Source organism: Rhinolophus hipposideros, assembly GCF_964194185.1.
Source record: "Rhinolophus hipposideros genome assembly, chromosome: 6".
Taxonomy (NCBI): Eukaryota; Metazoa; Chordata; class Mammalia; order Chiroptera; family Rhinolophidae; genus Rhinolophus; species Rhinolophus hipposideros.
In genome coordinates this window covers 74,669,898-74,697,562 of record NC_138052.1, presented here as the reverse complement: position 1 = coordinate 74,697,562, position 27,665 = coordinate 74,669,898, and the positions used below count along the sequence as shown (strand labels likewise).

The 27,665-nt window shown below is 37.3% G+C and overlaps 1 protein-coding gene across 2 annotated transcripts in view; it reads right to left on the bottom strand.

The window, feature by feature from the left end:
- Nucleotides 1–27,665, bottom strand: part of PARD3B (par-3 family cell polarity regulator beta) — a 973,558-nt gene that overhangs the window by 82,902 nt on the left and 862,991 nt on the right. For both annotated transcript variants that reach the window (XM_081052860.1, XM_081052859.1), the window contains exon 21: nucleotides 13,214–13,349. In XM_081052860.1, the coding sequence (XP_080908986.1) occupies nucleotides 13,214–13,349 (136 nt within the window). The remainder of the gene's footprint in view (nucleotides 1–13,213; nucleotides 13,350–27,665) is intronic.

The following is a 27,665-nucleotide window of genomic DNA, read 5'->3' as shown; positions in this document are numbered from 1 at the left end:
AATTCTGAATGATATTTGACTGTAGAGGCTTAATATTTCTTCTATATCAAGAACACTTACCCCTTAGGAGAAAAAAAAGATAAGCATTGTAACAGAAAAAAAGGAAAATTCATAAAAAGAAGAAATATATATGCATATGACCAATAAACACACGAAGTGGTCAATCTCAGTTGTAATTCAACGAAAACACAATAATTGATATTTGCTATTAAATTGGTATAAACTGAGAAAAATAAAACCATAGCAGCTTTAATAGGGCTGCTATGAAACCTGTATAAAACAGACCATTAATGTTCTTGAATGTACAAATGAATATGCTGCTGGGGAGAATATAAACTTACCAACTTTTCTAGAGGCAAGTTGGGTATTTGTATTAATTACATTTTTTTTCATAGCCTTACATTAAATAGTATCTTATATTGATTTATAATAAAGAAACAACATAATACAAAGATTTATAACACTAATTATAACATCATTATTTATAAGAAATGATGAAAACAACTTACACATCCAACAATAAGTGATTAATCAATTATTAAATATAATTCCTAGAAAATACTGTGCATTAAACATTAAATCCACATATTTAAAAATTATTTAATGGCATAAGAAATGCTGACAGTATAATACAAAGTGAAAAAAGTAGCTTAAGTAACAGTATATCCAGTAAGACCTCAGTTTAATTACTACATGTGATACGTGTGTGCACATGTGTGTGTATTTTTATAAAATAATACATTCCAAAACATAAACAGTATTCATTTATTGTGTGGCTGACCACATATGATTTAAATTTTTGTTTTTAACACTTTTACCAATTATCTATATATTTTTTAAAGTGGCCACGTATTACAATTATAATAAAAAAATAAATTTAAAAGGAAAAATATTAATTTAAGGGAAACAAGAAAGATTAGAGTTTGCTAACTATATCCACATGGTGTTTAAAATACTCTGGCTATATAATTGTAATCTCTTTTAGTATGTTTATTTAACAGTTACCTAAACCACTGACGGCTAAACTGAAATTAATTAAAATACATGCAAATTGTGTACATATCTATCTTTATCTGTATATTAATACAGATTGATATATGGATATAATCAAGAAAAGCAAACTCTGTTCCAGTCATTATGTGTTTCAGATACTATGTATTCAACAACATTTATTCATAAAACATTTTGAGCCTCCAGAAACAAATACCATGTGAGTCCTTATAAATGAAATGGTAAACCAACCAGATACGAAACTTAAAGTCTAGACTAGAGTTTTTCAGCCTTAAAATTATAACCCATAGGACAAAATAGTTTATATATAACTCAGCACATATGTGTATGCATGCACTGGCTATGAAACAAAAATGTTCACCAACCAGTAGTCATATTTACTACCTGCCATATCTTCTAATATAGTCTATTCTATTCAAAATCTTTACAAATGTCATTTGTAACCAACTAACTGATTTTGTGATCATCTAATAAGTTGTGACACATACGGTGAAAAACTAACCTCTAGGGCAGATCTCAGTAACTGAGACAGACATGATGCAGAAATGCTCAAAACCTCAAAACGAGAGGTTGAACCTAAAGAAAAATATCATTATGAAATATATGATAAAAGCCATTTTATATTTGCTTAGAAATTACAAAGGACAATTGGAGTAGCTTACTTGGAGACAGAGTGCTCTAAATACAGACAAAAGAAAAGGCTGAACACATCCGGGGAAGTTTACAGGGATAAAAGCAAATCTGTCATTAATTCTTGGTTAGTCTCTTTTCCCTATGCATTTGCTTATCAGTATTTTTCTGGACAATTATTTCTAAATATCTCGTTATATTTTAAATTATGTTTCCTGTCTGCCTTTCCCATCAGAGATGAACTTCTTACTTTTGAATTCTCAGAATGAAGTAAATTTCTGGCACAAACTTGCCATCAGATAAAAGTCTAAGGAATTAATTACTAAATGGATAAACCATATGCTTTGAAATTTTATTCTTCAATTCTGGGGCCAAAATAACACAACATAAGTGAAAATGGGTTTATTCTTCTTCTGTATTGATGATATTAACAGTTTTCCTTATTTTGGAGATAAAAATCTTCAAGAAAGTTAGGAAAGTAGTAAGAGCTTCTAATTGGGAAGGTATTCAAATTTCTGATAAATTAAATTTAGGAATCAATGAGGTAGAAATACTGAATGCTTGAAACAAAATGTCAGTTTTTTCCTATTTGCTTGTCAACTTTTGATCTCCCATCATCATGTATATAAAGAATAGATGTTTTTTAATCTTACATATATGTAGAGAAAGGAGAAAGTTAACCACTTTCTGAAATTGAAAAATTTTTCAATAGTTCTAGAACCACCGCACGTAATCCACAATCTCATAAATCCTATAGTATTTTTCTCCCCAAATCACCAATTTAAGTACAATGTTAAAAGATTTCTTCCTGCCATCATTCACATTAATTGTGAGACCATGATTCCCTCTTCTGGAATGTGACACTTTGATTCCCTTATAACCACACATACAGAGAACACATGGCTGCTGAAGTGCTGCCTGACGATCTGAACCTGGGAAATTACCGTAAAGGGAATTGCATGGAAAACAGGAAACCTAGTTCATACTACATAGATGAAGAAAGGAAAAATAGCTCTCACACACACACACACACACACACACACACACACATACACACACACACACACTCCAAAAGAGAAAGAAACATTACAATTAAAATAGACTTCTTATTCAGCAACAATCTGGGATTCTAACAATTAGTGATGATAGAAAAATAAAACTGAAAAATGGAGGTATCTCTACATGGTTTGGGGGTATCCATTATCATACAGTGAACCAGAAGGTTCGTTAGAGAAAAGGCATCAGATCATAATGGGGAATGTCTTTCTCACACAACATTTCCTACTGTTTCTCTAAAGGAGAAACTTCAAAACATTAATATCTACACACACAGACACACACACACACACACACACAACACACATGTACCCCCCCCCCCCCCGCCAATGGTTTTCCTTCTTGTTGATAAGTGGTGACACAATTGTTGGGCTCGATATAAACTTGTGTATAAAGTGCCAAGTATTGAGTGAATGAATAAAGCAACAAAGGGATGAATGATCGAGGAAAATCTATTTCCCTCATGTGCTGCTTTGACTTTACCATCTAGGGAATGGAGCTATGTCTGGGAATAGGCTGAGTGAAAGATGACATAAAATGAGCTAAAGCATTCAACAAAAGCTTCATAAAGACAAAACCCAAGAATCCATTACTTTATGAAAATCTTATCTTGAAAATAGAAAAGAAACAATTTCTCAGTTATTTATAATAACAGTGTTATACCCTTTTTTCTTAGATCATTTACTTTAATAAATGGAAAGTTTTCCTGTCAGCCTTACTGAAATTAGTGGGATCACCTTTTGCACTTTCTCATAAATGCTCTGTAAATTAGCACTGTGATTTCAAGGTTCAGAGTGAAACAGAGAAATTAATGAGATTCATTGGAGGACCGTAAAGTCACAGACTCTAGAATGTGTCATTACAACTGTATTCCAAAATGGTCATTCTTCCAGTACTGCTGCCGTGATTATTATTATTTGGGGGGTTTTCTTTGATTCTAGTACTCTTCCTGTTTAGAGGAGAGCTTTCTGTGAGTTTTCTTTTTCCCAGCATAACAACAGACTAGTTACTAATTAATAAGGACCAAACGATGTTATGTTTTTGAATGACTCTGAGTCAAAAATTTCCTTCAACTGAAAGAACAAGATGGCCACTGCTGCAACCTGATTGGTTAATTACAGTTAGGAAGTTGTGCAAGGGGATGTTCTGGGCTATGGGATCTGAACACACATATGGCTCACACATAGTTTTAATTGTCATCATGCTTAAGTGATACATATGTTATAAATGTCAGTTACGTGGATGTTCATATCTTCTACTCCAAATATCTTCATTTTAAACATTTAGTACCCAAAGTTTATTTCAGGACTTTCGAGCTCTGCTAAAATAAAACGTATCCAACTGATTTTAAACAGCTTTGAGAATCTGGAATTCATAGGAGTTTCTGCTATGGTTTTCCTGTATTATATAAAATGGTCATTTCTCCCATTGCAGTAGAAGAAAAGAATGTGATTATTGTAGAAGTTGGAATTTTGAGTTTTAACCATGATCCAACACAAACGGTTGTGGTTTGGGGGAACTTAACCTATTCTAAACCCGACATCCTGAGCCGGAATTAATTGCTCATTAGAGGCAGAAAGAGTTCTTTTTTCACTCTACTGTAAGTACAGCATAGAGTTTTTTTTTTGACATATTATGGAAAAATAATGTGGTTCTAAACTTTCTTTTTCTGCTTTTTGGTATTTAGGTTTGGGTTTGAGCCAGAGTCAGCCTAACTTATTTGATTATAGCATAAAAAGAATGATTTCATTTTGACTTTTACAGAGAACTGATGAAATGATACCAAAATCTGGTTTTGGTTCAGTACTAGTGGGTTAAAAAATTTAAGAGTGATAAAGAGTAGTTCAGCAGAGGTAGAAAACAGTTTTAATAGTGCTTATAAAGCAACACTCAGAGAGTCCGTTTCTTTCAAACTTCTCATTAAAAAAAAGGCATCTAAAAGGCTGCCACAGCAGTCCTCGTTTCCTTCTATTTCCAACAGGAATTAGCACAGATTAGGAAATCAGTTTTGCTAATGATTGTGTCACTAGGTATAAAGTATTAGCACCTTAGTTTTCTCATCTGCAAAATAGGATTAAAGCTAACACTACCTCATGGAGTTGTTGTCTAGAGTAATTGATATAAGGTATTTCCAGATATTCCCACAGTACATGGTAGAGTCAGCATGGAGTAAATGATGCCATTGTTGTTATTCATCTGGCTATAGTATAATTTATTGAGTAAATAATTTGTAAACTTTGTATACCTCTCCCCCTCCTATTTTAAGTCCTTAACTAGACCTTGGTATTTCTCTGGTTTAGGGTTTTTGCAGAGCTGAAAGCTGAAGCTTCTAACTTTCTTCTGGTCTTTGGTCTTTGATTTTAGCATAAGCTCGTTAAAGAGATTAGGTGTGCCCCCAGGGTCAGGGATGAAAGGAGTACACTTTTGAAGGAAAAGTTTGTGTGTGGGAGAGAGGGAAATAGATATTGACCTTTTGACCAAGGGACTTTGCCAAAAGGGCTTTACAACCAGGGCCTGACAGCCACCACCTGAGAGGACTATGGCCACCTCAGTGGCAACCAGAGTGAGGGCAACCGGAAGGCCTCCCAAATGCTTTGTACGCTGGATAATGTCCCAGGACGTTATAATTAAGCTCCAATAACGACTTGAATGGGTATCTAGCTAATGGAACGGATTATTTCTAAACACCTCAGTATGTGTACCATTTAAACTCCTCACTTATTGAATACTTGTTACATGCCAACACTATTCTAAGTGCTGTACAGGTAATAATCATTTAACTGTCACAATACTTATTTGAGATAATACTATTATCCCAGTTTCGAAGGAGACTGAGAGATTAAACAAATGGCCCAAATTCACCCAGTTAGTAAGTGGTACAGCTTGGAGGTGAATGTAGGCAGTCTAGCTTCAGACAGAATCCATGTTCTCACTCATTACACTAAAATGCTTCCCATATCTACTATGTTATTATACTTAAAACTCAGGACAGCTGTGCATTTAGAAAGACCAGACAGGAAGACAGGAGTCTTTCAGAGTATCTGTCTACAGGGTAGGTTTTTGGAAAGCGCTGAGGGGTCATGGGCCTTGTCAGTTGCACCAATTGACCATGGGCCACAGAGGACAGGCTTAGAAACAAAAGGCTTCCTTTGGGGGGAGTGAGGACCAGTTCGCAGGAGAAATCAGTACTACTGTTAGGATCAGGTCACTGCGCAAGAGAAGCAGATCAGATTGGGGGATCTGGGGACTTGGGCCCCATAGAAAAAAGAGAAGTGCTGGGGAAACTTCAGGCTATAGAGCAGCAACAAGACAAGGGGGATTCAACCTACCAGCCATGGGTCCTTTCCCTTCTGTTTCATAAAGGGACAGTTCCCAGGGGTAGAAATCATTCGCTTCTCTCCTGCTTCCTCCTCCTACTCTTCCCCTATAGTGCCTAATTTTGCACATAATCAGGGTTAATCGAGTATCTTTTTTAAACAGAGAAGTCTCTCAGGGACTATTAAGGACCTTTATGGGTCAGATTATTTGCTCCCCAAATTGTAGCTGAGATGAACTGTACTGAAAAAGTAATTTTGATGGAGGATGGGGCAGAGGTAACTTTGGACTCCTGAGCAATATGGGGGAAAGGGTGGGCTTAAGTGGGGTGCCATGATGGGGAAGTAGGGGCAACTAAGAGTCAGAAAACCTTGGCAGACACTCTTAAAGACTGTGGCCAGAGTGTAAGGGAGGAGAGGGGAATGTAGAAGAGGGTAAAGGGGGTCAAATATATGGTGACGGAAAGAGATTTCACTTTGGGTGGTGAACATGTAATGTAATATATAGATGACGAATTACAGAATTGTACACTTGAAACCTATATAATTTTATTAACCAATGTCACCCAGTAAATTTAATTTAATGTTAAAAAATGCAATGTATATATACATACATACACACACACACACACACACACACACACACACACACACAGAGGGTGCCAAAAAATGTATACACATTTTAAGAAAGGAAAAAACTGTATTAATATATACCAATAACAAAAGATTAATACAAGACATATTTGACTTCTACAATTACAAGAGGTGCTCAAAATGGTTACCATCAGCATCCAGACACTTCTGATTATGTGAACTACTGCTTGAGCAGCATTGACCAAAATGTCTACTTGCATACATTTTTTTTTTGGCACCCTTGTATATATAAAAATGAAGACTGGGAGATAGGAAGGGGCTAGAGAACACCTTAAAAGTATGTCTAGGAAAGAGGTAAGAAGGGAATTTCCTTCTCCTCCCCGGCTCAGATGATTCCCTGCTCTTCCTCCTGCTTCTAGGCTATTGTTCTATCATTAGCACAAGGTTATTGTATTTTAGTGAGCTTTTCTAGGCTGGTCTGGGACTCTACAACCAATAATTTTTTGTCCTATGGGAAACCATTCCCAGTTCCAAACTGCCCATTTCTAAATAAGTTTCTGAAACACAGTTTATTTCTATGTTGGGGATTGCCTATAAACATGTTGCCTCCTTTCAAAGTGATTTATGCTGTCTTTAAAAGCTCGAAATTCACTCACATTATTATATAGCTAATATGTCAACATGTTCCTGTGACAGCCACATTGAAATAAATATAAGCCAAATAAAACTATCAACACCCCCCACCAAAAAAATCTTCAATTTATTTTGCTCTCCCTCTTTCCATAACTTTTAACTACATCCTGAAATCTAGGTCAATGAGTCCCAACTCTTTAAGTGGCATCTGATACTTTACCAATACCAAATTCAATTAAACCTCAAAATCCACCTAATTCATAGATATAGTGGGTTTTCTTTTTCTTTTCTTTTCTTTTTTTTTCTGCCTTGGAATTGCTTCTGCTCCTCAGTTCAGCTGTTTTAGAAAATCAGGAGCAATATGGATTGGTTGAGAGAGAATCACACTGGGAAGGAACTGTTTGTGGAGCTCAAGAGGGCTCATTAACTGAGAAGGGTTGGTTATTGCGTGGTAGGAATCAAACAAGTTTCTGGATGCTTATATTTGATGGCTCTGATTCTTTACCTCATTCCATCTTTTGAAGATTTTAATAATAGAATATGTTTGATAATAATGATATGCTTGGTTTTTTTAAATTGCGATACACAGACATAAAACATTGCATTAGTTTTAGGTGTACAACATAATGATTTGATGTATGTATATAGAAATGATTGTCACAAATAATAATCCAAGAGGATATAGATAGAACAATTCTACCCAAAGAAAGTTACTTTTAGTCCTTTCAAAGCATTCTATTGCCTCTCCTTGGGGCAAATTCCTAGCTCTGGGGTGAATCAAAATGTCACTTGCTTATCTGAATAAGGTAGTAAGAGGTCTGATGATTTCTTTTAAATAACTCAGTGAAACCATCTGGGTTCCTGGGAGAGCTCAAATATACTCAGCCAGTCAACAAAAATATTTCGTTTTCCTTTACCTGGCCAAAAATAGCAGCAAGTTTAAAACTGACAATAGATCCGTTCTTTCTAATGACAAACAGGAAAATATATGAAGGAAAAGGCCTTTTGTTTCTTTCCTTGAAAATCTAAGAAGATGAAGAAAGTTTATATTGTTGTTAGAACTAGACATTATAGTAGACAAGTCCTAATTGTGCTTGACATCCATTTTCCTTCCCCTGTTAACAGCACCTTGATTTTCCTTTGGGGAATCACCTCTTCACTATACTCGTTCATGGAATTTATGTAGATCTGATTCTACTTCCTGGTTCCGGGGGTGGCCTTTTGACCTACTTCTGGTCAATAAGAGCATTGCTTCTTTCTGGTTAGAGCATTTCAGAAGTAGACATGCGACCCAGGCTGAGACAATAAGCTACTGGGTATTGCTTGGAACATCAGTTCTAGGACTTCTTAGGTGTACTGGGGATGAGACAATCTTAATAGAGTTGTAGGGTTGAATCTGTTGCTGGTTGTCTTGCCACCATGTAGGGGAGCCCCTTGAGAAGGGTGCCCATAGAAAGACCAACAAAGCTGAGAGATGGAGAAAGACTCCTAATGACCTGTTTGGAGGAGCTGGATCCAGTTCTGCCTAAAGTCAGGTATGTTATAGGACTTTAAAGTCATATAAGCCAACATTTCCTTAGGCCAGTTTGAATTAGGTTTCTGTTCTTTGCAATTTAAGAGCTATTGACTCATCTCAAATTGTTTATCAATGTCCTTAGTGTTTATCAGATGCCTTTAAAGAGCAGAGAAGGAAAATGCAGGCCAGTCGCTACACTTGTATTGGCCCATTGACAGCAGGAGCTCATTTCTCTTATTTCTCATGTTTAGAAAAATAACCTTCTGATGGTTTTAATACTTGTGTGGCTATTACACATTCCATCCTAAATCCCCTTCTCAAGATGGTTAGCATGATCTCAGCATCTTGTTCTCCCTTTCCTCTGACTACAGAATTCACCGGATACGTCTTTCATCGTCCAGACAGCTGCCAAGAACGTTCCCTCAAGTTGGTTCCTAGACCATCTTCATAACAGGGTGAACAAATCTTTCAGAATGTTTTCATTTACTCACCCAACTATTACCTTCCTGAGCCAATCCCCTTTGCCAGAAAGATAAATCACTATGTCTTTTATGACAGAGGAAACTAGCATACGTCCATCCCATCCATGTGTCTACAAACCCCTTCTATAGATAAAGATTGTTCTAGTTTAGCCAAAGAGCTAAAAAATAAAAAGCGGGGAGGGGTGGGATGATATATTCTATGCAGCTCTTGAAAAAAGACAATAATAAAGGTACTAATATGTTTAGAAAACTCCAGAGCCATCTCATTTCTGAAATTACAGGATATTCACATTGCTGTTAAATAAGAAGATAATCTTTATCTGCTAATAAAAAAACAAAACAAAACAAAACACTCAGCTTATTGCCAGAGGACTGTGACAACGTTAACAAGTTTTACAGAAAATAAAATACCAGTAGATAACAGGTATTGTGTTTTCTTTTGGCAAATATTAACACTTCACAGCTAGCATACGGTGCTTACTTAATTGGGCCTATAAAAACTCGCCAGGCCTTTTCACTTGCAGCCATTGAAATTCTCTCAACTTGTTTTTTTACAGCTTTTCAGAGCCTAGATGGGAAAACAGCTACAAAACAGACTGGCTGAAAAGATTTTTAAGGTCTCATGTCCATATTTACAAATCTTGCAATCTGTGTGTATTCATTTATTTTAACACAAATGAGGTGAATAAATCAGGAGCTCCTTTGGGGAAAAGAAAAACACCAAGTTTGAAAGAAAAAGAACAAAGTGTGTCTGCGGAGACAACTCTCAAATGGTCTCTCTAGCTTTCCCAGCACCCCTAACTGCATACTCTGTCGCCAACAGAATTAATTGCTATCTCTCTGAGCTCACTTAGAAGCTAATACCATTCTATACTATAGCATTTCTCACCTCTATTGTCCTCTTCTGTTTTGGCTTACCTGTCTGTATCCGTGGCTAGATTGTGAGTTCCTCAAGGTAGAGATAATATTACATTCTTGTTACCAGCACCTGACCTACACTAAGTTTGAGCGAATATTAGTTAAAATTGAATAGGAGAGGTAGAGAAAAGAGAAGGAAAAGAGAATGATATGAGAGCAAGGGAAACTCCAAGAGAATAGTGGGAGAAGACTTCAGTTCTGGGCCACTGGGTAGGTGTGATTCTGGAGACAACTACCAACAAGATGGCCTGGGAAGATCCAGAAAGTCCAAGGCCAGCCAAAGAAAAAATATTAGTCTCATTGACAAAAATGTATTTTCTTTTAAAAAATAATCAGAGATCGTATAATCAAGTGAATGCTTTCATCATTTTGGCTTTGAAGACTTTTGTGAGCATACTTACATTCTTCCTAGCCTATTTAAAAACTAGTTTAAAAGTAATTATGAGATAACTTGTCTTCCTAATTTCCTTCTCGATAATTCAGAAATTCCCCAGTATGATGTGACTCTGGGGAACATTTGTCAGGCCTCTCAAGCTGAGGCACTGGACTTGGGGATTTCTGAGTCCATGAAAGCATTTGTTGATGATGCTGGTCCATGTAATGATTTTGTTAGAGAAGTTGAACTATGGTGTTTACTGAAGCAATTGGAATCAATGCCCTGTTTTTATAATTGTGGACCAGAAACCTTGATAATCAGCTGGAGAAGCACTTAGGGGTCCTCTCTTGGGCTCCACTCACCTGCCTCATGGACTGTTGATCAGATTTTAATAAGTGATGCTGAAGGCCAGCCTGATCTAGGAACCACAGTGTCATAAAAGCTGCCTTGTTGAGTTTGGCTGACTAACAGGAATGAAATGTTAACTTTCTAAACTTGCTTTCCTAGATCTCTACAAAAGTAGCAAGACAACGGTGCAATTTCTAAGGCCTATGCTGGACAAATGATACTAGTGTTTTTCCTTGGCTTGGGGAAAGGACAGGAAAGAATGCTGAGATTCTAATCCCTGGTTTGGAGTATCTCAGGCAATGACAAAGAGCACTCGTCTTTTATGACAGCACATTTCCCAAGTATCCCTTTGGGAAGCCTTAGTTCCCAATTGTCTGGGAAACGTAAAATCAGTCACTTTTGGCAACACTCAACAAATCCGATCATGGGAAACACAAATTAAAATAGAGACACTTCTTTCCTCACTAGATTGTTTGTCTAGTTACACTTTTGCTTGGCGTAAAAAATAGAATCATTAAAGTAGGAAGGACCCAAGTGTGTAGTTATCTAGCTGAAGTTTGGTGAAGATCAAAAGCTTTAGTCTCATGAAGGTTAAGTATTTTTAAAGATTTGCTATAAGGAGATCATATAAAATAATATCAAAAAGCCAGAACTGCTTAATCTGAAATTATTTGTCTTATTTTGCTCAGTGGTTTTGAGATGGAATACCTTTCAATGCATTGGGCATGGTGTTCTGTTTTGGTTATGGTGGAAACAACTAAATTTTATTGCTTGTTTGCTTGATCGAGGGAGCAGAGTCTCTCATCAAAGTCAGTAAGTCGATCTCAATTAAATTTGAAATAAAGTGAATCGTTACGGAGCTACATTGTTATTCTGTGGAAATCTTTCTCTTCTGCTGCTGAGAATCTAAGTGGCCAGTTGTCTCATCAATGTAAATGTCATTCTGTTTAATCCTAACGTCTGTAATAAAGCCAATAAATAGCGGTGTGTTCTGACCTGTAGTCACAGGATACCTATCTCTGGAAGAGGCTGAAGCCATTTGCTTGGAGATTGCCCATCCTTACTGGGCATTTCGGATTAGTTTTTTAAACTCTATCCTACCTGGAATAATCTACTTGGCCAAGAGTTTCAGTTGCTCTGCACAGCAGTCGTGGGTGCTGAAACGGACTTTTAAACCCCCGTGCAAAAGTGCTGAGTGTCACACACGAGATGCCACAGCACTGATGTGAAAACTAGAGGGAATCAGCTCAGTCACTGGACTCTGCTCTCCCAACCTTGACCTCGTGAGCACAAATAGGAGTGTGAACATCAGAAAAGGAAACTTTCCTTTAATAGATTTGTCCTTCAAAAGAGCTGGTGTCTTTAGTGGCCACCAGGGATAAGAGAGTTCCTTATGTGGTTCTCAAAAAAAGCACTAAACACTGTGGTAGAAGGCAGTAATCATCAAAGAGGGTGAGAGCTGACTCACAGCAAGGATGTTATTATTACCACATACAGCTCTGCTCCAATAGCCATGTTAGCAAGGAGAGCTAACATTTATTGAACACCAAAACTCAGTGTCAGGCACTAGCCTACGTAGGTGACATGTACTTTTAATCAAACTCTAAGCACCCTCTTCTGGGGCATTTTTGTGGATACTCCAGAGTCAAGTGTACTTTGTAAGTACAGCCTTGCTGTCTTGAAAAAGACAGGAGAATGAATCATGCTATTCTGAAAGAAAAGCCCAAGATTATCTCTTGAGAGGGTACAATATTCGTTTCTGTTCCCGAATGTTGAAGGATTTGGCAAAGAGAACCTTCTCACACAAAAATGGTCCTTATCTCATACTAAAATGATCTCAGTGTACTGGTAAGAGCAGCAAAATGTGAATTGTTGAGATGCAATATACAATTGATACTTCTGAAGATAACCGTTCTGAAATTTACTTCTAGTAACCATTTTTCACAGGCAAGATGACTTATGTTGCATGTTCTATTAATGACTGTCCAGATGTCTGAGACCAAAAAGATGGAAGGCAAGGACTAAGGCTCAGTAGATGATGACAAAGATTCCTTGTCTTTAAAATAGTGAACATCTGCTCCAACCCCAGATGGTATACAAGTCCAACAGGGAGTAAATATGAGGGCAATTAAAACGAACTACTGTGCATGAGTGTGGTTTATATAAACAACTTCTGTGGGAGAAGATGTCTGCGGTTAGGGTATGTTCACATAGCTATAAAATCCAAGTAACCTAAATATAACTTGATAGGTATAGACCATTCTTAGCCATGTTCTCTGCTCTAAGCTATCTCAGTAAAGATGAATTCAATGATTGGCATCAGGCCTGGGCTTACCCAGTGAAGATCGTAATCAGATGGCCTTGCTCTTCCTTCGTCATCCTCATATAATGCAAAACCTTCCCTCCGAGCCTGATAATACTCCTTCCGCAGCTTCTGGATGCGGTCAGCACTTCCGCTCATGGGACGGCCACTACAGGACATAAACAAACACAGTCACACAGTGTATGTTATCCCAGAAACTCGCTTTTTGATCTTCGTATTAAAGGAGCTGAGATCTATATTTAGAAGACTTAATAATGTTCTTCAAATATGCTCGGAAAACTGTGAAATCAGTAAAACAAACAAACAAACAAACAAACAAACAACAAGAAAACAGTGTTTACATGCATACCGTTAGCTCCACGGGCAGGACATCTGACTTGGGATTAATAAATGCCTTTTGAGGGAGGAGGTAAGATACAATCCTGACCTTTACAGCAATTGAGAGAGACATCTCATTTTTCTTATAATCATACCCACAGAGTTTGGTTACATTTTAATGGGGGTATCTCATTTTCTGTTGCCTATTTGAAAACAGTTGCTTGACCTGAAGGTTGGATGTGACACAGAGCTGGCATGTGCCAGTGTTCATTTCAATGAGACTCATGTATTTTGGGGGTTGGAAGATGAGGTACATGCCAATATATGGGAAAAGACTGGGCATAGGGAAAGAAAAGAAGGTGGAAGCCATGCCAAGAAGTAGAGAAACATAAAAAGCTGCTGGTGATAGTAGAACGTGCCATCTTAGTTATTCGTCCAAGGTTTTCCTCTCTCTACTTTAGTCACTTCTTCCTCTCTGGAATTACAACTTCTTCAGTGACTCATCCACCCAACACCAAACTGGTCAGCCAGTGGCTCCCTTTTAGCTTATATTTGTCTGGATCATTTCAATAAAACCAACATCATGTGACATAATTCAGGGCTAGGAAACAAGAGGAGAATGATAGGCAGATCTCAACAGTTCGACTTCTTTGGTTCGTCTAAGCCTAACTAACTATGAACCTAACTAAGCCTAACTAAGTACCCTATCGTGTCAGACCTTAGGATCTGAGAAAGTAAAAATGAACAGTTCACAGTCCTTGCCAGCCAGAAGCACACAGTCTGGGAAGCGGAGGACTGAAAGGGATGCAGAAGACTACAATTCATTGTGCCCGGGGCTACAACAGAGGTCTGTCTGCACAGGCGTTGTGGGAACACAGACTGCTTAAACTTTGACGAGGTGAGAGCGGGGCCATGGAAGATCCCTGATACCTCCATAGAGGAGGTGACCCTTTAGGTGAGTCTTGAATGATGCATGGATACTCAACAGCTGGACAAGTGAGATGAGGGAATTCCAGGTGGAAGGAAAGGCAATGCAAAGAACATCAATGACAGAGCATGTTGCTTTGAGGGGATAATGCAAATAAGTCTTTTGGGGCAAGCAGTGGTCCTCAACGACTTCTGCCCTGCTTTACACACATACATGTATCAAACGATATACTTGTATGCTCTCTCTCCTCTCTCATTTAGGAAGTAAATTAGAGTAAAAGTGAGTGCTGGTGACTTTAGAGATATTTTGAATTTACTTTAGTAAATTTAGTAAAAAGTGTATCACTTGTAAATTTTGGTACTTTAACTCAATTTGTAACAACTGATTAACTATAACAACACTCATGCTCACGAGAATTACTGCTGTGGTATACGGGTATACAGGAGGCAGAAGGGAAGAGACAGGTGCAACTGAGAAAGGCAGGTAGGGGCCCCAGTGTGAGGAGCTTTACATGCCCAAAAAATCCCCAAATATTACAATTGAATTTTAAATTCACATGAGATATCTGATAAAATTAGACCTCTGAATGCAATAGAAAGAGGTCACCTCCTGTTTTGTTCAAACATTTAAATATTATACTTGTAAACGATAAAAATAAAAAATGGTGAGTAATCATGTTTTGGAGGAAAAGCATTCTTCCCAAGCTAGATTGTAAGTTAATTGGAAGCAGGACGACATGCCAATGTCTTATAACCTCTCCACAAAATTAGTACAGTGTTCGGGTTCTGGGCTTCCTCCATGACCTACAGACACTAAAGAGCTGATGCCTTTGATTAACAAAACACAAACCCTACTGAATGCATACCTTTATTTTTCTTCAAAATGTATTTTAAAACTCTCAAAAAAGTTCTAATTTTATATAGATTTTTTTTTTACTGTGCTCTTTTTTAAAAGAAATGTTTTCCTCGAGCACTTGACAAAGATAACAATAAGAAAACAATGGAAGGCCTGATAGGCTTTTTGGAATGATGGGGAGGACAACAGCACAGCTCCATGTTGAATAGCCCTTGCCCTTGAGCACCGAGTGGACTATCCTGCCTATGTGTCCACCTTGCTGGCTTCTGACAACTACGCCAACGCGTGCACCGCGCTCCAACTCCCCAGATGAGTTTAATCAACACAGTGCAAACATCACACACATCATCTATTAGTTTACCCAAACAAACTGAAGCATTGAATTTAAGCAGAATGAAGTCATCAGTAATAAAAAAATAAATAAATTGATAAGGCACTGTTTTTTTTTAAACCCCACCATTTCCCTACATTTGTGGTGGGGAAAAAAAATCATAGACTGTAAACTATTCTTCCATAGGCCTATAAATACATAAATTTAAAAATATGGGTTTGATCAGATTTCAATTCTCAGAGAGAATGGGGCAAGAATACAAAATCAGCTGTTTATGATTCAGAAAACCTCCTATGGCTGACAGGAAACATGACTATTTACCCAGAAAAGAAATCTGGCCTCAGAGACAAAAAAAACACAAGAAAAAAGTCTAGAAAGTCATGGACCATCTAAGTGCAAAACATGCTGTATCATCTCCCTTGTGTGACTATTTTAAAGAAGATATGGGACACCATGCAAACCTGTCATGATAACCTGGGACTACATCCCAACATTATCTTTTTTTTTCTCTCTCCAACCCCCATTCTACTTTTAATACCTGTATCAATTTTTTTCCCAAGTAGGTATTTTATAGAACAACATTAGGAATATAAAATGATGGTTTCACTTTTTTTTTTTTTAGCTCTTTTCCGCAGATAACTCACACAAGTTTACCATCACATCAATAAAAATGCTATGCACAGCTATTGTAACTGAAGCAATTAATTCATTCCATTTTGTGTTGAGGATGCAGAAATTTGAAGAGGAACATAAAAATACCTTTGTCATAATAGCAGCAATAACCATAATAGTTATAATTTATAGAACAGTTATATTGCAAATATATTGATAGACTTTTATTGACTCCACTTTCTGCCCAAAGCAGACATCACTAATCAATTACAGCATTCTTTCCCAATGAGCCTACCTATGGCCTTAGAATCATTCTCACCTGAGAATTTCAGAAAGCTACTATCAATCCTCAGGATCTGGCACTTGAGTTTATTTTTAATTCCTGTGTAACAGGTGCTGCAAATATCTCAAAATATCAAATGAATACTGAAATATAGGTTTTATTGTTCTGCTCCATAGAGATGAGGAATCTAGGCTCGTGGCTAACAGAAGGACAGAATCTGTCTGACTTCAAATATAGTCTATCCACCATTGTGTACTGCCTTCCAACCTGTGTCTCCTCCATCTCGCTTATGTGTTAGAAACTCGGTCCTCTAGCAACATACTGGACCAGAATGAAAGCTAAAGATAGCATTAAGGACTTACTTTCTGAGGACTCCTGTTTTCCTTCCTCTATTACATGTTATCTGTTCTACTTTCTGGCTTTATGGAACTTATCAGTCATGATTCTAAGGAATCTTTTGCCTAATAGCTTCAGTCGTGCCATCAGATTATGATATAACTCAAATACTCTTGCAACCATATAAAATCAGGCAGAACATCAATAACCCCATCTCCAAGTTGCTAGTTAGAAAGTTAGGCTTTCTGTATCAGTTGTTCACTGGATGCTAGAGTTACTCATTCTTATAAGTTCCTATTACAGCTGTATCCATATGCAGGTGATAGATGCCACTGCTATACTTTCAATGTGTTGAAATGTTACTTTAAATGCATTTAAGCAGCATTACAAAAGAGATTTTTATTATAGTGATTTCTTGTACATTACATGGCCTGTGCCTTTAAAGACAGACGGAGATGTGTAGTTAAACAGTCTCTTCTTCTTACACTTTAGAGCTGGACAGAGCTGAAGGTTGTAATGGAGTTCAGAAACCATGTCTTTTTCTTCATAGCCACCTACTGGAATATATGTCCATATGTAATCAATATCACAGGAAGGCATTATCTGCTCCTTTGAAATCTAACCTTATTCTTCCTAGTTCATAATTAACTCATATGAAGTACAGTTTTAAATGAATGTTCATTTGTGCATGCTATAGTCTCCTCCCATGATTGCTGCAGGCTGGAAGAAAGAAACTAATATGTATTAAGCTCCTATAATACGGGAAGTATAATATTTATGTTTTACATACTTCATCTCTTTTAATCCTCAATCAAATTTGTAAAATGACATTGTTATTGACAATTCAAGATGAGTACGCCAAGGTTCAGAGAGATTAAGTAGCACAATTGTTGAATGGTGGACCAGGAGTTCTGTGACTCCAAAGCCAGTGTTATTTCTACTATAACATGTTGTCTTTGGAGAAAGGCATTAAAATGCAGCAGGCATTTTATAGCAACAGTTCACAGGCATGTCAAGGCAGAGGGAATTTAGCAGAGCACATTTATAGCCATACCTTTTGATACATTTTTATTTGCACAGATCTGTGCAATAAAAATAGAAATAAAAGTAGCTGAAGTAATATAAATACATGCAGTGAAGTCTGTATTCATTAAAGAATGATGTTGGAGCAATTGCAGACTGAGATTTCTGGGTAATTAATATTACATCTCTAACAGGCTAATGTTGGAAACTGTTATAAAACTGAATGGGGTGCAGAAGAGAATCAATATAAGACGAAGATACCAAACAAAAGAGAAAAAAAACACTGGACCACGACCAGGACTGAGTGGCAGCTGCGGCTGCTTCTGGTCACGTTCACCACTGAAGGAATGAGAGGGAGTTGGTCACTGCCAATGGACCATTGTTGGACTTGTGAATTAATTTTCCATGACACTGTGTGATGCCTCTGTGGGCATGTAGTACATACATGTGCCAAACTATGATTACATTATATGTAGTCAGTTCCACAGCACTCTGTGATTTCCAGGCAGCCTCTTCATTTTGAAGGAGAGGTGGTAACCTCTGGTGAGTACAGCCCTCATGGATAGGTACCAGTCTGGGGTGCAGAATTGCGGATAGGGTTAAGAAACAGTCTTTATAAAATGGAATCTTAACGGGAATATTCCTACCTGGATGTGATAACCCTTACAAACTCACTGAATAAAACTAGTTAAGTTAGATGAATGCATGTCAACAATAATCAGCAGAATAGGGAGTGTTTTCAAGTTTGGGGTTTGATAGATTCTTTAATTTTTTTATGAAGTTACTATAAAAAGTCATTTTTATGTTTGCTATAAAAATTTTAATTATAGAGATATGGTTTACTCTTTCTGTACTTACAAAGAAGTGGAATTTTAAAGGTTTTCTCAAAAAGGGTTAGCCTCTTGAAAGACATGGAGGGAAGAAAAACACCTTTGTACCCTTTAAGAATACCAAGATGCTATTCTTTTCCTGTTCGCCCCCCCTACCCCCATCCCATGGGAAAGGTTGTTTGTTGTTTTGCATTCAAGGACCTAAAAATCATCATAGTTTTAAACTTCAAATTTCATAGTACCATTGTTCTGCCTTAGAAAAAGGCATTTTTTTCCCAAAGAACCTGAGATTCTGTGGCATTCACACTCTTTTTTCCCCTTATAAAATTCCTTTTTTTTTCATTTATTGGGGTGACAATTGTTAATGAAATTACATAGATTTCAGGTGTACAATTCTGTATTACATCGTCTATAAATCCCATTGTGTGTTCACCACCCAGAGTCAGCTCTCCTTCCATCACCATACATCTGATCCCCCTTACCCTCATCTCCCTCCCCCCACCCTCTTTACCCTCTGGTAACCACTAAACTATTGTCTGGGCATTCACACTCTTGATCACATAGGTAAAATAAAATCGAAAATATAGTAAAATCTATACACAACCTTATTTTACTAATTTTACTTTAAATTCCAAATTAGGTTCTGGAAAAGAATATCTAACTGAAGACAGTCATGGACACAACTGTTACTTATTTTGTGTTGGATACAGATTTCTGTCAAATAAAAACTTGGAGAGATTCTTATAAATGCACTCAGGGTCATTAATTCAAAAGCCTTTTGGGGATTTATGGAAACTACAGCCCAACAGCACTTATATTAATACTCTACAGATTTAACATTCCACAATAAAAATACATTTATATAGCGTATCCATATATACGAAAGGAGATTAAATAATAAAATTTGGCTTCTAATGGGGCTTAATGCTACAGAATTCTTCAAATGATATTTTAGTCTTGAAAAACTCTGAGAACTATCCAGTGTAAAAATATTCAGTAAAAATTATAATTATGTAAATTCTCTATCTTCCCCCTGCTCCCAATTCCTTATAAAGAATACTTATTTTTTTTCCAAAGGTCCACTGACAAATAAGATTTTTCACAGTTTATATACTTCAGTGAAATTTGGTGACTTATAGGTGACTACTGATGAAGAATATTTGGGAATTTTTAATTTCTTCCCAAATTTACAATTACGCTAAGAATCCTTTGCTTACTATGACTACCAATATTAAGAGTAATAAGTTTACAGAAAGGGTGAATAATATTAACAGACAAAACAAATTTTCCACATTTAGAATCTCCCTTAATTTCTAGGACTGCCTTTTTCAATTATCTCTGACATTATACTACTTGGTAGATGAAAAAGAATGCTTAGTTTAAGAGAATATTTAATGCCACATAGAAAACTGTTGGCAGAATATGAGGAAAAAACTGTGCTCTATGCTAATATATAACTTTGAAAAGTATTTCTTTGTATAGATTTTAAAGGGTTCAACGAAATTACTCCTTATGACAGGATCCTGTGGGGAAGTTGGAAAACTGGTGCAGGGAGGTTGCTTTGCAAGTAGGGTCATAAAGAAGAAAAACCACAAAGCACAGTGATGTATTAGCTCAGCCTGTAATCCTGACCGTGGTCCATCCAGCCACCATCCTGATGTTGCCCATGGTATTCTGACCTAGAAGCAACAATCTGACAATGTGATTTGGTTTACTTGGGCTCCAGACTTTGCCATGGCAACCTGTGTCTGACCCATTGTCTTTCTCAATATGTTTCCTGCTTCCAACATCTGTTCTTTTTGAGATACTTGTCTTGGTTTTCCCCTCCCTAGCTTGGTGAACTGACCTCTGACTCCTACAGCTTGAAGATTTGTCCTGGAAATCTTAATCCTGGACTGGACCTTGACCCCCAGTGAATCAAGCCTTGGAGGAAATATAGGCCCCATTCCCTGGGCACATTTGATTACATAACAGTAAGCATTTCTATTTCTTCTCACACCATGAACCATGGCTACCATTTATTGTTGAAAGTAATCTCACTGATGAATGAAAGACAACTTTTTCCCAAGTGATTGATCGTTGTGACTATGAATCTCACTGGATCAATGTCATCTCCTCTTCTGATAAAAGGTATTGCTCTACCTTTGCTCTTTATTACTTGAGACAATGCAAGGCCTATTCCTAGGCAGAGCATCTTTAATCAGAACATTCTGCTTCTCTATCTCCATTTCTAGCAAAGGTGAAAATTCTTAGGAGTGAAAGTGACAGTGTTATTTACAATTCAACAACACACAAGTTATTATTCCTAGCTTCAACTCATTGTAAGCTTGCAACACATAATTGTATTATTCTCATACTATACAATGACCTCCTGGCTGTGTTCAAATTTCAGAAGCCAGTTTTGCCATTAGTCATAAAATATCTATTTCAGTTATTTATATTTAGAATAGTATTCTAATATATTTCCTCCAACACAGTGCAGTGTTTTAGAGCCTTAAGTAATTTACACAAATACTGGATACATTTAAGTTATGTAAAAGCATATGATACATATTGTCTTGAGACATTTTGCCAATTTTATTAACAATATAAAGTTTGTGGAGATCACAGAAGGAATTTATCAAGTGTTTCATATGGTAATTTTTGTTGTTTAAGAAAGGTTTAAAATATAGTTGAAAAGTTCACCTTGGATGGCTACAAAATTAGCCCTTCATCTCTATTTTACGTCTTTATCAAACAAGCATACACAGATGCAAAGAAAAATAGATTTGGATCAATTTGGAACTGTGCAACCACGGTGTCTTTTATTAAAAGTTATAAACAAACTGTGCTTTCTATGATAATTCATGTAGTTATAGCTATTCTTACCTGGCTGTAGTGACATTGAATCACAACGGCATTTAACTGATGCACCAACTACATATTTGAACTTAAAAGACAAAAATGGGGATCTGGGGAAAAATAGCATTTTAAGTGGTGACAGTCTTCCCACTGACCATTCCATGTAATGAGCATATGGCCTTGGACATGAGCTGTGATGCTTTCCCTTGGTTGGTGTCAGTTCTTAAGCACCTCTCATAAGGTAAGCTTTACATCATCCTGAACATAATTCCAGGGCTTCAAGATACGCATGATTTGTACAACACGGCTCCTTATATGCAAGCTAACTACGTCAGCTGGTGCTCAATTAGAGAACAGCCATCTGATTGCAGTGCTACAGAGACAGTGTTGGGTGGGTTTAGTGAGAGAGTCCAGGTAGGGTCCAAAACAGCACTCTCCTACTAAAGTGGCTTTCAAGGTGTATTCTGACTATACACAGTTTTCGTCTCATGTAATGGCTTAAGACACGATTCCACATGAAATGTTACAAGTTTTCTCGAAGAGTTTTATGGTTTAAAATAAAATCAGCAAAATGTTGATGAAAAGGTAAATGGAAGAAACCTACAGAACTTGTATTATTTTAACTCTTATCCACACCGTTGAGCTGAACAAAAAGTGGTCTGAGGAGAAATAAACTTTTGTTTTTTAAACAGTCACTTGAGCAAATTAATGATATTACACATGACACACATGCACACACCCTTCCAAAGAAATTCTCATTAACAACTACAGGACTTGTAAGATGAAATTATTATCTTCTAGGCTTAAATCAAACACAGCTTGAGTTTTAGAAATACATATCTGACATTTAGATGTGGATTAAACTTTCAGGGTCAATTCTGGGAAAAAACCTGTCTTTGTGGGCTGCGGGCCATAAAACCTTGGGAATATCCTAGGCTTCCATACACTTCCCTCTTCCTCCGAGGGAAGATCACAAAAGTTGGTTTTCTCCCAAGGGATCCCAGAATGTCATCAATGGCCACTGTTTCCCAAAGTTGGACACCTAGACCATTCCTTTTAGACAGTAAGCAAATAAGGCCTAATTAACTACAAAATGTTAAGGGAAAATAAGGAGATTCTAAATGATTTAGTGCATGTATGGTGGTTTTTTTAATTTAGAGGATTACCATGTTTCCCCCAAAATAAGACCTAACCGGAAAATAAGCCCTAACATGATTTTTCAGGATGACATCCCCTGAACATAAGCATTAATGCGTCTCTTGGAGCAAAAATTAATATGAGACGCAGTCTTATTTTTAGGAAAACACGGTATATCAGGTAGGATAGGCTACTATATGCTGTGATAACTGTCAGTACATTAAAACAGTAATTTCTTACTCATATAACAAGGCTTTTTTCTCTTTTTTTCCTTCCAATGGAAACCACTGGGAAAACAACAAAAGTGACAACAACAAAAATATTTGAAAAAACAGGGCTTTCAACTGAAAGAAGCTAACATTGTGATTAGGGTCTCAACATTGCATGTTAGGAGACAAAGCCTTCCAAATATATACACTATGTAAACTAGTCCTTACCCACCTATCAAAGGGACATATAATAAATAGTCCAAACATCCAGAAGGGATGCATGGGTCATAGAGGTATGTGATTGTGGGGCAGATCTTAATTATCATATATATATGGTGCTAAATCATACTAGCTGATAAACAATGAATTCTATATGCAGTATTCTGATAGAATTAGCATAAAAGCAATTAAGTCAGAGAATTTAAGAACATGTTTTGATGTTACCCAATTCCTTTCATTCCTTTTACACCCTATATGCATGAATGCTGAGGTGTAATTTTAAATAAGGTTTTAATAATTACCCAATCCTCACAGATTCTAAATTCTAAAGAGCCACATAAAAAGTTAACATATAGTCAGGTCCCAAATGGTGTGAAATCCAAGAATATCCCACAGCTCTCGTTTACCTGGGTATAAAGTGAGCTCTGGTAACCCTGTAACCTCATGCTGACCCTCTGACACCAGGGATTTACAGGATAGAGACAATTTATATTATCATCCCCTATGGATTGTTTCAGTTGTTTTTAAAAGATGTTCAGATGCCTACAACTCCTTTCTAGGAGCATGGTGACCGATGTTCTTTTCAGAATAGAAAAGAAAGTAATAAATTGATATTAAACCTAGATCAACTGCTTTTATAAAGTTTTCCAACAACCCTGTGAATATTTTCAGATTTGTACATTTATTTAAACTTTTAAGTATTTATGATTAACCAGTACTGTGTCTCTGGTCTAGTGATATAAAGGTGATTAAGACCCAGGACCCAACCCTCAGGGATTTCAGTCTTGTGGGGGGAGATGGAGATATAAATAAAGAGTTACAATGCAATGTGGCAATTATTATGAGGCAGTACCGTGAAGGGTAATGAAGTCCTGAACTAGATCAGAGGAGAGGGTGATTAGCTGTGCATGGGGAGGGCAGGAAAGGCCTTGAAGAGGAAAGAAGAGCAAGGATAAGAGTGGATGACTGGACATGCCCATGTGGGAGGAACACCATGAAAATGGGTGGCAACACGGTCAGGCCTGGTGGAAGTGTGGGACTGGGTGGAGGAATCCTGGGAAATGAAGCTGGTAGAACTAAAACAGCTCCAGATGCAAATCTCTCCCAGAAGAATGATGATGTGGAATCACTGGAGGATTTCCAAAAGGGTGGCACTATCATCAGAGTTATTCTTTACACGAGGATATCCCTGGGAGAACCTTATTTTTGGTGACCCCACATATCATAACCTATGAAATGAACCAACTGACCTCTACGGACTTAAATGCACATAAATTCAATGATTTCTTAGGTGTGTATAGAGTTCAATCGACATGGCTGATCAGATCACTGGCAAAAGTCACATTCTATTTCCATTTCCCCCCTTGGTAGATACTGTGCCTGGTGGGCCCTCTTTAGGTTCAAAACTATGGGACATTGAGGGTTTCCTTCAGTTTGAAAACTGAATATTTTCTATAACAAGAGCTCTTGTTTAACCAACATTAACTGGTGATGAAGCGTGACGCATTGTTAATATAGTGATAAATTCCCCATTACGAACAGGGCACTGGCTTTCAAATCAGGGGGCAAAAAGTTAAAAAAACAAAACAAAGCAAATGAAGCCAACCCATTATGGGCTGACAAAGACTTTTATTTTCACTGGCACTTTAAGGGAAAGTAGTCACGGAATCTTAATTAATAAACAGCCATTGCTCCATTCAGGCGAGGTAATGGTAGGGCCTGAGTATCTGCCATGGAGCAATTTGTGGCTGTCTTCGTGCTCTGAAAAGTGAATGAGTCCCCGACTATCAAAAAAGAAGGAAAATTAGGCACTAGCCTGTCGACAATTGAACTCTATAAATAACCCACAGTGAAAATGAATAAAAAACATGTCTTCCTTCAGTTTTCAGTAGCCCCTCAACAGTGTGACAGTTGCTAGTTTTTTCAATAAACATGATGTCAATTATACCTTTGATCCATCAGGGTGAAGTCACGTGTGGGGAATAATTGAGAAAATTGAGTATCTTTTTTTTTTTTTTTTGGCCCTTCATATAACAATGCTTTTCTGTTTTATTTATATCACACTGAGGCAAAGCAGCTGTCTGGTCTGTAATCTACACGTGGTATCAACACTCTTCTTTCTTATTTCTTCCCTAGTTCCAACAGCTTTATTAGCAACAACATTTTTTAGTCAGCTCTCCAGTAGAGCTCCAGTAGAAATAGAAGGTTTGGAAGAGCATGAAAAATAGTTGCTATAGATGATTTTGAAAACTCTCATTTAAACCAACAACTTTACTTTCTTTCCCAACAAGTGTTTTCCCAGAGCTGTAAACAATCCCTCAATTAATTGATTTAAGTTTCACATTCTTTTCCCTGTCCAGCCCCTGGTTTGGTTTAAATACTAATGAGCAGAAAAACGGCCAAAAGGCAGGCTGGACTTAGAAAAACACAGAAGCTAAAGACTCAAATGGGGAAAAACAGAATTTAGATGGTTGAGAGTTAACGACCCAAGAAACATTCCCCTCAAGGATATACCTTATTCCTAGATAAATGTAACTTTTCATAGTAAAAAGTAACAGGTATTAGTTTTTTCAGTGGATAAACCAAAGCAAAGTGTTATGTGGAGCAAGAGGATTAATGAGTACTAACATATCCAGCTATAAGGAGCTTGTGGATGACAATATTTGTTTCCTGAATTCTGCTTTGTCATGAACTTAATTACTATTCATCCCACTAACAACTATTTTTTTCTCCCTATTTACAGATATATTAAATATAGTCATTCAGATGTCATCAGTTCATCATTTGCTAAGGAAACTGGTTTTTAGGAAGGAAAGAGCATGTCAAATGGCATTCCATATTAAGATGAAAAAAGGTGGTATTACGTTTTCTTCGAAATAGTTTCTATTCTACAAAATCATGTTTTATCCAAGTGTAAACAGGCCCACTAGTTAGAAGCCTTTTCCCCTCTCAAGTTCTACGTAGAATATAAGCCACAAAGCTTACATTGAATCACTCTATTATTTCTCTATATATTGCTTTTACATTTTTAAACCGAATGCTTACTGTATATTTAAGCTTCTAAATTTATAACCTACCAAAAAAGGGCCGTGGGGGAGGAGGGAATTATTTCCTCTTCTTCAAAGAAGCTTTTTAATACTGTATCCAAAATATCTGGGGAATTGGAGGGAGGAAAAGTAGACTGGGGAGGGAGGAGGAGCCAAAGAAAAGAGCTAATGGTCAAAATGCATCCTTATAATAAAATGAGCTTCTTAATGGCTGCTCACTACAGGAATAACATTAATTCAGTATTAGGACTTTCACTGGAAAAATATGAATGTAATTTATCTTTTTAACTGTCAGCTGCATTTCTAAAGCTCTGAAGTCTGTAGCTTCCAGGGGCCTTTTGTCTTTCTGCCATGGCAGGGATATCTTGGACAGCTGTAAGAGCTTTCTAAGCGATCTTTCTCAAAATCCATTAGCTAATTCAAGGAACCTAATTAGAGCTGCCATTTTGATGGAGCATACTGAATGCTCAGTATAAACTAGTAACACCATCAATGTTTATTAGAAATCACAAAACCCAAAGTGCTCCATTCCCTATGAATATTAATGGGAATACAGCAAACAAAATATTTATTAAAACATATGCTTAAGAACATCAAGGTTTACAGATATTGAAAGGGAGAGAAGGCACCCGCTTGAATTTGAAGGCATGTGCGCATGCACACACAATAAACCGAGATTTATATGTAAGTGGCATGTAATCATTATGTGTATGCCCCTCCCATTTGTCTCCCTTGGTTTTGTACCCTGGAATTCAGCAATTCACAGCTGGGAAGACAGATGTAAGTGCAAAGAAGTCTGAAGAAGGAGGTGGAGGTACCTCCCCCCACCCCTTTTTTTACAAAGCTGCCCAGTGACACAATCTCTTGTCAGTGGGGAAATAAATCTGGCTTCTCTATAAAATCAGCAGCACGATGACGTCAGTACTTTCCACCCTCCTCTAAATGAGGGTGTGACCAAATTAATCCAAATAGCTATTATATCATGTACCCAGCCTAGGGGTTTTCTGCCAGGGCATGGCCCTGAATCAACTAGTGCTACGGCTTGATGTAACCCTGCTGTTATGCAGATCAGACCCCACTGCTCCTGTCAGTGCTGGTACAGACTCACACACACCTGCAGAGGCCCCTAACACTGTTCTCATTCTCTTCCCTCTGGAGCAATTCAAGGACCTTTGTGAACTGTGTTACTGTCCAGCAGCCATGACTCCTCCCTCAAGCTGTTGCCTCCTCTCTCTCTCTTTCCCCCTTTTCACCTAATTTCCAAAAAGCATCGTCCATTGTTTCCTTTTGTCACCTGCCATGCTCTCTTTGGGGCTGCTGACAATCTGGTTTGTACCTTCACCCCTGCTGAGACTGCTCCAGCAAGGCTCACCCAAACTCTCAGTTCTCTGCAGGACTGGATATTGGACAAGAACCTCCTTGCAAATCTCTCTCCTTTGTTTCCTTCCTCCTTCTTCAATCTCATTGTCTCTTTCCCTCAATGCCCCTCCCACTG